The following is a 16,941-nucleotide window of genomic DNA, read 5'->3' on the forward strand; positions in this document are numbered from 1 at the left end:
AATTTTCTTCTTTCCTTCTAATCTTGGTTGTGTAGTGGTTTAAGATTTGCAAAGTAAGACATATATATAGATATAGATATAGATATGTAGCTATATATAGTACTTTGCAAACCTTAAGCCATATATATGTGTGTGTATGTGTGTGTGTGTGTGTGTGTATAATGTATATAAAATCTCCAGTGTGCACATATACTCTGAAGAGAAGTGTAATCACACCAGAATATTCTAGGTAAGATGCAGACTAATCAGAAGAATTGCAAAACTTTGCAAAAATACGCAAACTTGGTGCTGGCATATGCAGAAAAATTGGAGACAAAAGATCTATTACTTTCCTCCGTCTGTTAACTTTGTCTGTATGTTTGACATGATATGGAAAAAAATATCTTTGTAGCATCTAGGCAACTAACCTGTTAGCTTCACCTCTCAAGTCCCACTTGTAGCATTACTCATATGAACTCTTCTTGGGCAGATCACTTTTGTCTTTATAAGTATGCCGAAGTATATCATTGGTGAAATTTCATGCACGTAACTAATGATGCAACATTTGTAAAGTTCTCAAGGTGAAAAAGTGTTGCATCAAATGAGCCTCTACATTAGGCCATTTCTAAATTGGCTATTCTTTTAGCCAAGTAGTGATTTTGAAACATCTTAAAGTTTAAAAGTAGACTATTATTAGGAAGTTACTCATTTTGGAAATTCATATACTTCTAAGACTGGGATTTTTTCTCCTATTTTGTGTTTGTTAGATGTGGTTCATTATGTATGGACTTAATTTCCCTAGAATTCTGCTTGTGAACAGCAACTAATAGTAAAGAATACCCTTCAGCCCTGTTTTCTTTGGAAACATTACCAAAGTGGAATGAAAGTTGTATCTTGGCTTCATTGAACAGAACAGAATTATATTACATCTACAGTTCTGCTGATTGTGTTAAGGGTCTCCTTCAGATCATGGGATTCATCTTGTCGAAAGCAAGTATGCTCTTCAGCATACCGAAAAGCTTTGTCTGTGCTATTTAGCTCATGTTCCTTTGTATTTAATGTAGGGTACTATTATGTAATGTGAGTGCAGTGTTGCCTAATAGAACTAACTATTTTGAGGGCTCCAGTTCAGTCTTTCCAAATAGTAAGTTTCACAGAATACAGCTAAATTCTCTTGTAATGAAATCATACAGTGAGATTGTTCCTACTGGTCTTTTACACATGAAGTAATTATGGTCATTCCTACTACAGTTAAAGACATTTTGCTAAGAAGAAATTGATTTTTATATAACAGGGTTCCTTTGTAGTTCTAACTAGGATTAGTACTCAGTATGGAAAGTACCTATTAACTTAAATCCTTCTATAAAAAGATACATTTAAGCAATTACCATTACTTGCTTCTTGAGAAAATTGTGTATAATTTAGTCATTTGCATTATAGGCATGGAGCACTTTGGTATTTGACAAAAACTGTTAACTTGTGTCCATTTTTTTGCAGATCCCACAGAGAAGGTGACAATTCAAGTCTTGCCACCCAAAAATGCCATTAAGGAAGGAGACAACATCACTCTAAAATGCTTAGGAAATGGTAACCCCCCTCCAGAAGAGTTTTTGTTTTACCTCCCAGTAAGTGCCACAGTCCTGCCACTTAGCTTTAGAACTATCATTGTCCCCTGTTTGACAGTTGTCTGATGTTCACATTTTATTACATGAAAGAGGGAGCGTGATATTACTCATACAGAGTTCCCATGGAAGGTTTTCCCTACTCCATGAGGAAGCTACGAAACAGGGTAGACTTTTTTCTGCCTTTTTTCCCTTACCAGTAAAATCAAATTACACAGGAAGCTACTTTGGGGGAGGGGAATAAGGCAATTGGGGTTAAGTGACTTGCCTAGGGTCACACAGGCAGTGTCAAGTGTCTGAGGCTGGATTTGAACTCAGGTCCTCCTGACTCCAAGGCCAGTGCTCTGTCCACTGCACCACCTAACTGTCCCAGGAAGCTACTTTTAAAACTCTTCTAAAGTTACAAATCTAGTGGTGTAGAAGATACAATAGCTATTAAGAACCAATTGGTGAGCTTGATTTCTCAAATAAGTTGCCATATTCATCTCATCAACAAGACTGAATGGAAAATAAGAATGATAACAGAGGAAGAGCTTACCCTGCATTCTGATCCTAGCTTTGCCAGTCATTCATAGGATGAACTTGAAAAAGTCCTGTCTCTTCTCTGTGCCTCAGTTTCTCTATCTTAAAAACAGAGACAATCCTTTTGGACATTTTTGAGCTATACCTGAAGTATCAGTTGAGAATTATGTAGCCAGGACAACACACCCATCCAAGAGCTATTGAAAGAAAGCATCTCACTCCACTCAGAGCACCAACTGGACGTGGGACCCAAATGAACATCATTTTCCCAAGAACTATATGGCTATGTGGCTCTAAAATAATTTAATAATAATTAATTGTATTTAAATACATTTCACCAATTTTATTTTTAAAATAATTTAAATAATAAAATGCTTTCATTTCTTCCCCTCCAAAAAATATAACATTAAAATAAAAAGCCAAACATTTATATTTAAATTCCAACCACAAGTCATATATTTTCCATTGAAGCAAACCTCTTCCCTTTCAAAATTGAAGGAATTATATCACAGTCGTTAAGAAATACTATTGTCCTCATCTTTGCTACCCAATGTAATCATAAGCTGTTTTACCTCTATCCAAAGGGACAGCCAGAAGGGATAAGAAGCTCGAATACTTATATATTGACAGATGTGAGACGAAACGCGACAGGAGACTACAAATGTTCTCTAACAGATGAAAAAAGCATGATTGCTTCCACAACCATCACAGTGCACTGTAAGTTACCTTATTTTTTTCATGCACAGTTTCAGAAAGCAATTTCTAGCCTAATACTACTCTTTCTTCAAATAAGTTGTAACTGGTGTTGTTGTTGTTCAGTCATTTCAGTCACGTCTGACTTTTCATGACCCCATTTAGAGTTTTCTTGGCAAAGATATTGGAGTGGTTTGCTACTTCCTTCTCTGGCTCATTTTACAGATGAGGAAATTGAGGCAAACAGGGTTAAGTGCCTTGGTCTGGGTCACACAGATAGTAAGTACCTGAGGCCAGATTTAAGCTCAGGTCTTCCTGATTCTAGACCTGGCACTCCATCTACTGCCCCAGTTGTAACCTGGTTTCATTAGACTTAATTAAGTTCATCAGTATCAGCAGCACTTTGGTTCAGTGTTTGTATTACAAAGTTTATGACATATATGGATTTAATTAATGCAACTTCCAATTGTGCTGAAAATCCAGTATCATCCTAAGTTCCCACAATATGTAGCAGAAGAAACTGGTACCTGTTATGGATATTAATGGAATAATGAATCATTATATATGTGAAGAACTGCCTGATTGTTCTTGAAATTCACAGAAGCAGCAGCTGGCCTACGGAAGTTGTATTTAAGACTTTATTTAATAGAGAACAAAAATTATAGGGCATAATACCCATAACCAAAACCAGTGAAAATGAATTCAGCTTTGGGAATAAGATCAAGGCTATTACAGTAATTTCGTTGGCCAATGAAACCGTATTGATGGGTGGACAGTGAGAATCTAAAAGCAGAAGCAACCTCAGGATCAAAGTCCTCTTCAGGATCACATTTGTTCTCTTTTAACCTGCGCTTCTAATCTGTAGACTAAAGCTATGTGAGCTCAGGGAAGCAAAAGGAAAGATGCACAGAAGCACATCAAGAGCAAACACTTGACTTGACCTTCCTAAAGACTGATTTTCCCCTTTGGGGCAGTCCATCCTGTGGAGATACTGGCAAGATAGGTGCAGTCTGAGAAGAGGTTTTGTGGAGACAGGGATCCAGTGCGATGTTGTCCTGGAGGCACTCAGAATTCAAAGACTGCCCAGTGTATGCATTATTCTTCCTTGGAGATGAAGATCAGTCTTGTAATGAGATTTTGATATCTTGTAGTACCAATGAGATCTTTCTTTCTGGGTGATGCGGTCTAATCCCTTGAGCCTGAGGCTTCACCCTGCTTCCAAGGAGAAGAGAGACTTCAGTGTCCTTCCAGAATTTTCCTGGGAAAGAGGTTCTAAACTTCCTTTTCAAATGACATTTTTGGGGGTTACTTCAGAGGATTCAGGCTGAAGCCTCTGGTAGAGATTCAGGAAGGGAGGTAGATAATGTAGCTAGCTAGATAAATAGATAGATAGATATACCAATTCCTAATTATTAATACAGGTTGGCATAATATAAAGCAATGGCAACATTTTAATATGTCATTAGGAGCACACTCTAAGTAGCAAGAGAAAAGAATAAGACTATTAAGGAAATGTTTTTCCACAAATAGTTGTCTTGTTCTGTCCAGTATTCATCTTGTATTGACTTGAGTAAATCTATGACTTGGAACAATTGTTGGGAGAACAGTGACACCCCTAGGTAAGGACTTTGCTGCCATACTTTTCTATATGTTTAAAAGTAGCCATTTTTGGGACAATTCATCCAGGACTGCCCTGCTTCCTTAATAGGTTTCTTTCCAAGCCTTACTCTTTTTTGGTGACACAGGTGAAATGAAGCCAGTAGATAGCCATGCCTTTGAAAGATGTCATGTGTAAATTGCTTCTAAGGGTCTTATGTAAAGAATCCATAGCCTTAGGGGAGATTAAGGCTTGCTTGCTTTTGAAAGAGACGGCAAAATCCCAAGAAATGAGAGCTATAATGTCTGTTAACTGAGTATCTAGTTGGAAGAACAAGGTGATAATAAAGTCACGGAGGTGTCTTGATAATCATCAGTGATAGGAATATGAATAAGGAGAAGGATGTGACAGTTTAATTGTATTTCAGGTGTTTGTGGGGGCTTTTTTTTTTAAAGCATTTTAGTTTTGAAATGCAAGGCTGGAATGTGGCAGTTGGGTTTTAAGAAAGAAGCCAGAAAAAATCAACATTTTAGTTCTCTTAAAAGGAATACTGGTAACATGTTTTAGTTTTTGTTTGCTTGTTTTCCCCTGAAAACAAACCTGTTCTCTTTTCCATAGGTAGAATAGTAAGACCAGAATAACTAAATAGCTGACTATACGAAAGTATTCCCAGCCTATAAAAGTATTATCCTCCCCCAGATAATTGGGGGGGAATGAACTTTTTTCTACCCTGCCCCCCAACCCACATGTACTAACTACCCTTATGACTGCTAAAGTTCATCACCAACCTTTAGGTTAATTCCCTCTAACTTCTCATGCCATAAGTCAACCATCTAAATAAATATTTTGCTTTACCTAGCCCTGAATTTGAGACTCAAATCCACTTCTACCAACTAATTTATCAAATGATTTTTTGTGTGTGTTATAGTGTAAGCATTTTTTTTAGAAAATCAGTGATAAACTGAGAAAGCAGGGATATTTTCTTTAGGCCATTCTCCCTAAACTGCTAAGCTCTTTAAAGAAACATTTCACATGTCTGATAGATGTAGATTTCTATATATATGTAGGGATATTTGTACCTTGTATTCTTTAAAATGTTATTTTCTGCTGGTATGTGTAAGTGTAACTATTGTCTAACCTTTCAACCAGATGAAAAGGGCAAAAACCATGTTTTATGAGTCTAACGAATTTAGTAGTGTTCTGTGAAGAAAGTTTTAGAATATTTCCTGGTTTTTTTTTAGTTTATCATAAGTTCTGTAAAGATGCTTGATTTTCATATTTTACAAATTACCTTCTTTTCCAGGAACACTTCCCCTTATATTGTTTGTTTCCTTCCAGAAATAACAAAGCTTTTTCCCTGGTGAAGAAATTAAATCAACTTGATATTTAAAGGTAGCCTCTACATCAAGCCTGTTAATTGTATTGACCATTTGGCGATCCACACTACCTATTGGATGGTCATAGTAATCAGAACACAGTCCAATTCACTGTCATATAAATGTGGTCTAGATTTCAAATCACTTGCTAGGGTTGATTCTTTCATCACTTCCTCCTTTCCAAAAACAATATTCAGATATTTTAATTTTCTGAGGTTTGCATTTCAAACAGTTCTTTTGCTTCACAGATTTAGATTTGTCCCTTAACCCAAGTGGAGAAGTTACTAAGCAGATTGGAGATGCTCTTCCTGTGACATGTACTATATCTTCAAGCAGGAATGCAACTGTTGTTTGGTTGAAAGTAAGTAGTATTTTTACTAGCTTTCTTTCTAAATTCATTACTATTTAGAGTACAGTCATTTTATGTTGTACAGAAAAATATTACATATCTCATGCAATGATAGAGAGGTAAGAATATTATATAAACAGACTCTATTTAAGGTGATGCTTTAGTTTTTTAGAAATGTTAATTTTTAAACAAAATTAGAAATGCATACTGCATTAAAACCTATTGCCATGGGGGCAGCTAGGTGGTGTAGTGGATAGAGCACTGGCCTTGAAGTCAGGAGGACCTGAGTTCAAATCTAACCTCAAACCAAACACTTGACACTTATTAACTGTGTGACCCTGGGCAAGTCACTTACCTCCAATTACCTAAAACAAACAAGCAAACAAAAAAAACTATTGCCATGAATATCAATTTGTTGGACAAGTACTAAGAACACACGTGAAACATATAAAATTTTGATAGGCCTCCATTAATAATTCCTCTCTATATTTCAGAGTAATTGTCTGAAACTCAGTAAAAGATACTCATGTCCAATCATTAGATCTTTTTAGTACCACAGATGGGAAAGTGCAACTGTTATTTGCTCCTTTGGAGTTTGGGGAAGTTGTGCCAAAAATGGAGATAAATGACCCTGACCCCAGCACTGAAAATTATAAAAAAAATCCATTTCTTTTTCACCAGTGCTGTCAGAAGTCAATCTTGTACGTTTCCTCTAGTGTCATGATCCTTTGACTGCAATTCTTAAACAGTGCAATTGGGGCATACTTTTTCTTTTTTTTTTTTTTAGGCATTTGGGGTTAAGTGACTTGCCCAGAGTTACACAGCTAGTGTCAAATGTTTGGTCTGAGGGCAGATTTGAACTCAGGTTGTCCTGACCTCAGGGCTGGTGCCCTATCCACTGGGCCACCTAGCTGCCCCCAGGGTATACTTTTGAAGCAGTGGTGGGCAGAGACCATCCTCATGAGTTGTATAGATACATAAGTTATTAACAACTAGCATGTTCTATTCACCTAGATACATATGTGTGTATGTATATATATAATTATATGTTATATTATATGTATATATATTATAAATATATATATATAAATAATTATAAATAATTTAAACCCAGAGATACTTTAAGATTTTTTCTACATGCTGTGCATCCAAGGTGATACATATTTAACTGATACTGTGCAGAGAACCCTACAGGTTAATCAGTTTGACCAGTAGCCATAGGGGTCCAACGGGCTAACCAGCGTGACAGTACATTTTCACTAAAAGTTTCACTTGCTGTCACTTATACCTATTTCAGAATTGACCATCTCTTGTGTCATCTGAAAGGATCATTGGTTGAATTCTTTATTGCAGGCTGATTATCTGTTCTCAAATGCTGTCAATGCCATCCAGTCAGTGGTTGGAGAAAAGGGGAGAGTTATGGTGAACAAAGCACTCTTGAGTTGTGTGGCAATGATATCATTACTACTGCCATTTGCAGTTACTATTTTTTGTACAAGTGCCCGAGGTTAAAAATTTATAGTAGTAAGATCTGGACCTCTGCTTTTTATTGACATAGAAAATTCCCAGTGAGGACACCACCTCTACCAGTACAGGTCAGCAAATACGCTGCAAGCTATTGCCTTTGAGAGTTGCCAAGGGCATCAAGAGGTTGAGTGATTTGTCCAGAGTCACACTAACAATGCGCATAAAAGGCTGGCTTGGAACCCAGGTCTTCCTTACAACAAGGCCCAATTGTTTCTCTGACATACCACTGCTGCCACGCTAGTGACATATATACATTTTACCTCTAGGTCATTAGGTAAAACTTTTACTCTTTTGCAAGTGTCTCTCTCCAATGTCTCATTGCATTAGTCAGGGTTTATAATAATAATGTTAGTAATTTTGTTTGGATATCTTGAAAATCATTTATATCTCACTTAGCAATGAAGATCAGACAAAGAAAGTAAATTTATACATTTTAGCATACAGAAGCCATCCCTTTGAGGAAATGGTACTATTCAGTACACAGTCGTAGACTTCAAGCTATGTCAATGAGAGGCTAGGTGGTGCAGTGGATAGAGCATGAGTCCTGCAGTTAGGAAGCCCTAAGTTCAAACCCAGCCTCAGATACTTACTTACTGTGTGGCCCTGGGTAAGTCACTTAACCACTGTTTACCTCAATTTCCCCATCTGTAAAATGAGGGATATAATATCACTTTTCTCCCAAGGTTGTTGTGAGGATCAAATGAGATAATAACTGAAGTTTCTATTTAGCATAATCCCCAGCCCATCATAGACATTAACATAAATGTTAGCTTCTAGTATATAAATGTTAGATATTATAATAATAATTATTATTATTCTTTCTACCGGTTTTACAAGAGAAAATAAAGAAAACACTTTGTTTTCATGTGTTTTTTTTTAATCTAAAGACAGGAAAAAACCCTCATATTTTCACGAGTAGGATAAATGGAGTAATTGATTATTAGATTGTCAAAAAATATTAGTCTAGATCTTAATTACTCTTGAGTAAATATGCCTACAGTTATAACTAAGCCATGCAAAATAATTAATTTTTTCATTTAATCAGGATAACACAAAGCTGCGATCTAGGCCATCATTTTCCAGTCTACAGTATCAGGATGCTGGGAACTATGTTTGTGAAACTAATCTACAAGAGGTAGAAGGGTTAAAGAAAAGAGAATCTCTGACTCTAATTGTGGAAGGTAATAAAGGAGAGCAGTTTATATGCATCCAATGTTTCTTTCAAAAACCTTAGTTATTCTGTAGTTGGTTTCATTCATCACAGTCAGCTCACCACAATATTTTAATTATGCTGATATTTTAGGAAAACCTCAAATTAAAATGACAAAGAAAACTGATCCAAATGGATTGTCTAAAACAATTACCTGCCATGTGGAAGGTTTTCCCAAGCCGGCTGTCCAGTGGACAATTACAGGCAGTGGAAGCGTCATAAACCAAGCAAGTATTTTTCTTCTCTTTGTTTTTCCTTCATCTTGGTGAGGTTTCATTTTGGTGGCCCAGATGTGGGGCTGGTTTAGTATCAACATATACTTTCTCTATATATATTCTAGGAGGTGAAGAGAGAACTTTCTAATTAACTTCTGAACAGCACTAAAGGAAAGAAAAGGAAACCCAAAACTTTTAAAATTGATTTTTATCTTAGAGATAAGGGGAATAGGTATTTGACTTGTGATTTTCTTGGTATTGGGAGCTCCCTGGTGACCTTTCTACCAATGCAGTTTGGCCACTTAGTAGTCTTAGAGATATGTCTGAGACACAACTGAGAAAAAAAAATGTAAACAACTTTCCCAGAGTCAGTTTTTTTTTTCAGAGGTAGGAATTAAAATCCAGTCCTCCTGGTTTTGAGGCCAGCTCTCTATCCACTATAACATGATGCCCCCCCTATATTTTGTTTTTCCCAGAGCCATGAAAAGAGCCAAACTTACAATGTCTGTGGGTGTCTAAGTTTGTCTTTTGAAAAGAATGTAAAATAAGATAGTCAGTGGTCCTTATTTCCTAAACTATGAAAATTATTAAAATATTAACAGGAACACTTTGGTGCTTCATACATTTACATATTCAAGTGTAATAAGTGGCTTATATTAATTTGCTTCCTTGTATTGTATTAAGGAATAGTCCATCTTAAAATTATTTCCTAACATAGTGCTAGAATCAGGGTTGAGGAGCCTGCGGCCACATGTGGCCCTCTAGGTCCTCAAGTGTGGCCCTTTGACTGAATCTAAATTCCACAGAACAAATTCCTTTAATAAAAGGATTTGTTCTGTAAAAGTTGGACTCATTCAAAAGGCTATACTCGAGGACCTAGAAGGCTACATGTGGCCTCGAGGCTGCAGGTTCCCCACCCCGCAACAGCTAGACAGTTATTTCATTTGAACATATGGCCTCCTGTGGCTATACCAGAGTTGGGTCCATATATAGAGGCCCTTTCAGACATAAGGTGGGAAGAGGAAGGTAAATAATAATTTGTTCTGTTGTGTGCTAAGGTAGAATTTAGATTTCATGCCCCCCCCATTGCCTCCTAAAAGAAAACTAGGTCTTTGAGTATAAGAGTTACAAATGTCTTTTTCTTATGATGTAAACTCTGGTCATTACCTCATGTCAATTTTAATATCAAAAAGAGTGAAAATCTGGCTTATCATTGGGGGTTCAAAATTGCAAACCCATGAAATTGTCAATCTGTTGGATTTTCAGATAGAAAACATAACAAGCTGTTGAAGACTAGGTTTAATGGTTTCCCTAATATGTTCCTTTATTTTTTAAAATATACAAAGACGCCACATGAACTGCTTTCTCTGGCACTGGCTAAGGACTATTTCTTTGGGGATATTAACTTCTCAGTTACCTCTTGTTTTGCTTTGGACTGGTCATAAGACACAAGATAAAAGGCTGTCAGTTTCTTTTTAAAATTAAAATTGTTCCATCTTCCCCAGTACCCAGGTGGTCATGCAATACCATTTCCTAGAATAGTCAGTTCACATATCATGGCAGGGGAAAATGGAGTGATGATGATCACATATCTCATCAAATTCTGTGTCTTTCTCCCTTTTCTGTGTTTTGGCATTGTGTGTGGTTATATGGATGTACACTGCCAGGGATGTATAATGTCCCCAAACAGAATGATCAGAGATTAGAGAGAGGGGTAGAACACATGCGCTCTATCTCTGATGAAGTGTATAATCAGTATTTCTTCCCTGCAGCTTGTGGGATATGTGATCAAGAATAGCTCTCTCTTACCAGCTACTTGATGCTAGTAGGAGCAGTGTTCTCAGGGACAGGTAATTCTGATTATCCTACTCTGTAGCCATAGTTAAGCATAGAAGAATGCAAAAGAGGGGGCAGAAATCCTAGTTATGATTTAGATTTAGAGCTGGATGGCATCTCTGAAATCTCAATTTTAACCCCCTCCTTTTATATATAAAGAAATTGATGCCTAAGAGGTTAAGTGATTTACACATGGTCACACAGCTAATTTTCTGATATGGGATTCTTACACAGATCTTCCTGACTCCTAAGCTCATCATTTTCTACATTACACCGTATTGCTTGTCTGTCAATACCTAAGAAATACACACTCCCTGAAACCTGATTTGCTAGCAATGAGCGTTACTATTGAAAATAACTAATTTTTTTTATCATTTGTGTTGCTTTCCTTTGCCTTTTGCTTTATTTGGTGAATTGATCAGCTTTTGTTTTCTGTATCCATTTTCCTATTCCAGTTTATGTAAATGACATTGATAAAGAAAACCTTAAGATAGCAATAGTATCAACAACATAAGAAAAGAGAATCAACCTAGAAAAGTGTAAAGGCACCATATCCGGGTCGGAGGAACTAGGAATAAAATCAAGGATCCAAAGAAAGTGTTATATGAAAGTTCTTTTGAATGGTGGAAAATTGGAAATTTTGCTATCCATGTGTAGAAACCAAGATGTTCTGCTTCTGAGACAAAAATGAAGTTGTCATTATTTTATTCTTTGGTTATGTTCCCTGAAGTGGTGATAGACTTATGTGAATCCTTCTATTCTCTTAGCTGGTGCTTCTTTCATTGAATGGATGGGTGATTTTTTTTTTATTTTTAGCGACTGCTATGTGCCTAATACTGTTCTAGATATTGTCAGAGGAGGGCTACATACATAATGAGAAGGGCTTCTTCACATAAGGAGTTTGCAGTTGCATACTCCCATGAAATTTTCAAGAAAGAAGGGTGTTGGGTTTTTTTTAGTCTAGACCTGTGATTTCATTGGTAGATGGAATGCCTTGTGAGGCGACTCTTTACACCAGGGTAGCTCTGAAGCTTACAATCTTAGAGAATTGCCTAAGGCATTAAAGAGTTATGATTTGCCCAGAATCACATCACCAGTATGTGTCAGAGATAAGAAGTAAACTCAGGTCTTCCTAACTCTAAGGCCAACCCTCTATCCCCTTTCCAACACTGTTTCAGAAGCATAGATCTAGAGCTGAAGGGACCTCAGATATCCCCTCTTCCAACTCCCTCATTTATAACAGGTGAGGAAAAACTGAGGCCCAGGGCAGTTAAGTGACTTGCCCAAGCTCACTCAAGTAGTAAGCATCAAAGATGAGCCTGGAACCCTCTAAGTTCAGTCTCAGTGATCTTTCCACCGGAAAGTGATTATTATACAATATAGACAGTGTGTTCAGTAGGAATTTGAGAAGCAAGACTAAATATACAAACTGATGGGGTGAAGGCTACTCTCTCTTTGCCTTCAGAACACATTAAACCTAACCGGACCACTCAGGAATTAAAGTCTAGTGGTACCATATCCCAACCAACTTAGTTTATCCTTTTCACATCTATTCCTTTCAACAACTAATTGTTCAGAATAGGTAATTTTTGCAATACAAATAACACTGCTGAGGATAGATTATTTCACAGTCATCATAACTAAAGATCACTAATCATTATGATCACTAATCATTATCACTAATAATTATAGGGAAGAACACTTAACAAACGAATGAAGCAGAGTTCTATTTAAATTGCATAATGAAAACTAATCATTTGTTAAGAGGGTTGCGTGTTAGGAATAATAATTTATTGAAGCTCTATATATTATTCTCACACTTGGAGTGTGTGGGCAACTTTTCAACAACAAAAATTTTCCCAGACCACCAAATGCTCTGTGATAATAGTTGTACCATTCAAATCCATTGATTGAGAAAATACATGATAAAAAGCTATTATGAGGTTTTTAAAAATTTTAATAAAATACAGCTACATAAATTTGAAAAGTAAATCATACATGTGTGAGTCATTATTTGAGAACTCATATCAATAACTCATTGGCAACTGAGAAGTTCATGCCCCACAGATTGGAAAGCATTATTATGAAATACAGAATTTTTCAGGTAGGATCTCAGAGATACAATCCTACTTTTATATTTAATTTATGAAATAAAATAAGCATTACTATAACATAGTAGAATAAAAAAAAGATGCTATTCCTTTTAAATGTATAAATATATTTTTTCCTTTTTTCTTCCCTCCTCCCCACCATAGAGATGGCTACCATTAGTTGCAAATGTGTATATATAGTATGTGTATATATGTATATATATATATATATACACACACTATATATGTAAGATCATTCTATATATAATTCTATTTATCAGTTTTTTCTCTGGATGCAGATAGCCTCTTCCTTCCTTCATTTCTCTATCATTAATTTGGGTATTTATAATAGTCAAAATTACTAAGTTGCTCAAAGTTGTTCTTAAAACAATATTACTGTTACTGTATATAACATTCTCTTGGTTTGAGGTCAAAAAAGAGCAGGCGATTCTTCAAACTTACTTAGATAGCTGGTAGCCAAGTTAGGACTAGAGTTCAGGTCTACTTCCTCCCAGGTCCACACTTGCTTCCCCTAGCTCCTCTTTGTCTCCTACTGTGGAAATGTTGACTGACTCTCTAATGAAGGGAGGCAAGAGTAATTAAAAAATCAGGAGCTTAATTAAAATAGAAATGTAAATAAGACCCCAAGTAATGCATTTAATACTTTTTCTCTGCTATAGACATTACTTCCCAGGAACAGCACCTTGTCACAATCTCAATGCATCAATTATTGTTTATCTCAGGCTCTTTAGTTAAATTCCCTTTCAAAATTGACTTTGCTTCTTTCCTTTACAGACGGAGGAGTCCCCTTATATCAATGGCAGGTATTATAGTAAAATTATCATTTCCCCTGAAGAGAATGTTACATTAACTTGCACAGCAGAAAACCAGCTGGAGAGAACAGTAAACTCCTTGAATGTCTCTGCTAGTGAGTATTTCATTTCTGACCTTAAAAAAAATAAATAAATATAAGACAAACTGAGGTTAACCCTCTTTAGTTTAAAGTCTTCAATTCCATCTTCCTGTTCCTCATCATGGTAAGTTTTATGCATTTGTTATTTTGTACCCACTATCATTTTTCATAAGATTCTTCTTTTCTTGTGTCTGTCAAGTAATAGTCTTGTCTGACAATCAAGTCACTTCATGATGCATGGATCAGAATCCACATTCTATGCGGGGACTTTTCCTCCCTAAGCTGCAAAGGATGTGAATTCAATTGTTTTTGCTTATGCCATTTTTGCGTTGAGAGTAAAAGTGAAAGAAGAAATTATCTTTTAAAACATTCCTGTAACTATGTCAGGCCCAAATGTATTTCCATTTGCTTTTATTTATTACCTTCTGTTAAAGTCTTACGTAGAAATATTCTTAACATTATTGTCCAGACAGAGAGAGAAGTTAAATAGATTGATTTTAACCCCTACAGTAAAATTGGCAGCAAAGTTAAGATTTGAACTCTCAGCTTAATGTCTAGCATAGGGGTGGGGAACCTGTGGCCTTTTATCTGAATCCAAATTTTACAGCCCAACACATAGCTACAGCTGAATACAAGCATATATATATGTATACATATATATATATATTTATATTTATATGTCATACATATATGTAATTGTATCCGACAGATATACTAACATATAATACTCACACACAAACACATAGATACATATTTTAAAATTTTGATAATATATTTAAATTAAACCATCTCAAAGGGAGGTAGAAACTTTGCCAATATGAAAATTTGACCAGCATATTACAAGTTAAATATTTAACTCTATCAGACTACAATAGCCTACCATTAACATGAAATTGTAAACCATCTTTTAATATATAGTTTATCACTGTATCTTTGTTAAACTTTAAAACAGGGCTGGTCAAGACTGGAGCCCCCCTAAATCCTACCTTTTTTACTTTACATTTTACAATGTTCTTTTATAGTGTCTTTCATTTGAGCCTCATAAGCACTTTGGGGTGTAGCCAGGGTAGGTATTGTTCCCATTTTTATGGGTGAGCAAACTGAGTTTAATTTAAAGATAAATTGTTTTGCCCAAGGTCAGTCAGATAGATTCAGACTATAGAGTTGGAAGGGACTTTAGATCAACCCCTAAATTTATGCCTAAGAAAACTAAGGGCCAGAGTGGTTTAAATAACTTGCTTGCCCAAGTAACACTGCTAATTTGTTGTCATTTAGTCATTTTTCAGTCATGGCTGACTCTTCATGACTTCTTTTGGACTTTTCTTGGCAAAGATACTGGAACAGTTTGCCATTTCCTTCTCTAGCTCATTTTACAGATGAGGAAACTGAGGCAAACAGGGTTAAATGAGTGGCCCAGGATCTCATAGCTAGGAAGTGTCTGGAGCCAGATCTGAACTCACAAAGATGAATCTTCCTGACTCCATGCCTGGCACTCTATCCACTGTACCACCTAGCTGGCCTATACTGTTAATTAATCACTAGTAAATGGTGGGGCAGGGACTAGAATCCAAGATTTCTGATTCCCGAGGCAGTATCATTTTGCTATATGGCTCCACGCTGAGAGACGAGTCTGTTGACATTTTTTGAAAGTTGTTATTTTTTATCAGGTCACAACCTCAGATGTGGTCACAAGCTATTCCTAGGTGTTAGCTAACCGCAGAAGAACATACCTGAATGAAGATAAGGGTCTAGATCAGATCAAAAGTGGAGAAGAATGTCATGAATTAATAGGTAGATGAAGGGGTGGGAGGGGAGGATCAAAAAACACAAAAGAAAAGTATTTTCTTATGGGAAAACTTCAGCTCAGTTCAAACATATTTATTTACTTGTCCTGCTCTGAGGAGTCTGTGTCTAGCAGCCTAAACTTCTTTTTTGAATTTCACTTTCTCATCAGTCAATATCTTATATCCATTTTCTGGACTTTGAGATGGCCATTCATGTGGCTGACACCTAGGCACAAAACTATTGTTGATAGTGGACAATAAAATGAATACCAGAGTATTCATGGTCAGTCTATACATTGTCAGCTGTGCATTTTCCCATGAATTAAAGAATTCTGAAGCTTTTTTTAAAGATGAGGTTATTTTCTTTGTAGAGAACTTTATGCTTCATTAAGTGTAATCTTTTCCCCTTTTAGCTGTAGGATAGGCCTTTTGTCTTTAAGTATTATAACATCATACTATAATGGTAAAGGTGACTTTCATATATCAACAGATTTTGTTTTTAATTTCATATTAACATTTTTCATTTCAGTCAGTATTCCAGAACAAGATGAGGCAGACGATATAAGTGGTAGGTACTATGCGACAGACTTCTCTTCCTTGGCTATCAGCTCAAGATTTATGAAGTATCATTGAATGAGTAATTTCCCCAGCTGTCCACAATTTTGACTGGAATTAAAATAGTAGATGAGACAAGCTAGTAAGAATGTTAAAAATGTTTCCTTAACAATCACACAAGTAAAGTTTGCATGGATCCATAGTACACCTTTCTTTTCTTTTCTTTTCTTTTCTTTTCTTTTCTTGGTTTTGCTTTTGTTTTTGTAACTAGAATTAGCAGCTTAGATTTGCTTCCACTCTAAATCATTGACATCATCTATAATTGCATGGACTTTTCTTCTTTGTTTTAGATGAAAATAAAGAGAAAGTGAATGACCAGGCAAAGTTAATAGTGGGGATTGTCGTCGGCCTCCTCCTCGCAGCTCTTGTTGCTGGTGTTGTCTACTGGCTGTACATGAAGAAATCAAAGTAAGACCTTAAAAAAAAAAAGATTTAGCATTTACTTGCTTAAAATGCATGAAGCATTTGCTCATTTTTCTCTGTTCAATTGCATGTAAGCCTTAAACACTAAAGAAGAGTTCTTTCCCAAATTGGAATGATCAGCTGTTGCTGAAATGAAAGGACTTTGTTTTGATTTTCCAGTTCACATTTTGTAAAAATTGGATATATGACC

The 16,941-nt window shown here is 36.0% G+C and overlaps 1 protein-coding gene across 1 annotated transcript in view; it reads left to right on the forward strand.

Annotated features, from left to right (window-relative positions):
* The window catches only part of LOC114028337 (CD166 antigen), a gene marked incomplete at its 5' end in the record, with an annotated part of 55,653 nt that overhangs the window by 26,325 nt on the left and 12,387 nt on the right, over positions 1-16,941 (forward strand). The window contains 8 exons of the mRNA XM_027842589.1: positions 1,477-1,604; positions 2,708-2,840; positions 6,038-6,150; positions 8,711-8,846; positions 8,969-9,102; positions 13,812-13,944; positions 16,243-16,281; positions 16,619-16,736. Of these exons, the coding sequence (XP_027698390.1) occupies positions 1,477-1,604; positions 2,708-2,840; positions 6,038-6,150; positions 8,711-8,846; positions 8,969-9,102; positions 13,812-13,944; positions 16,243-16,281; positions 16,619-16,736 (934 nt within the window). The remainder of the gene's footprint in view (positions 1-1,476; positions 1,605-2,707; positions 2,841-6,037; positions 6,151-8,710; positions 8,847-8,968; positions 9,103-13,811; positions 13,945-16,242; positions 16,282-16,618; positions 16,737-16,941) is intronic.

Source organism: Vombatus ursinus, unplaced genomic scaffold, assembly GCF_900497805.2.
Source record: "Vombatus ursinus unplaced genomic scaffold, bare-nosed wombat genome assembly UNPS02014878.1, whole genome shotgun sequence".
In the NCBI taxonomy this organism is placed as follows: Eukaryota; Metazoa; Chordata; class Mammalia; order Diprotodontia; family Vombatidae; genus Vombatus; species Vombatus ursinus.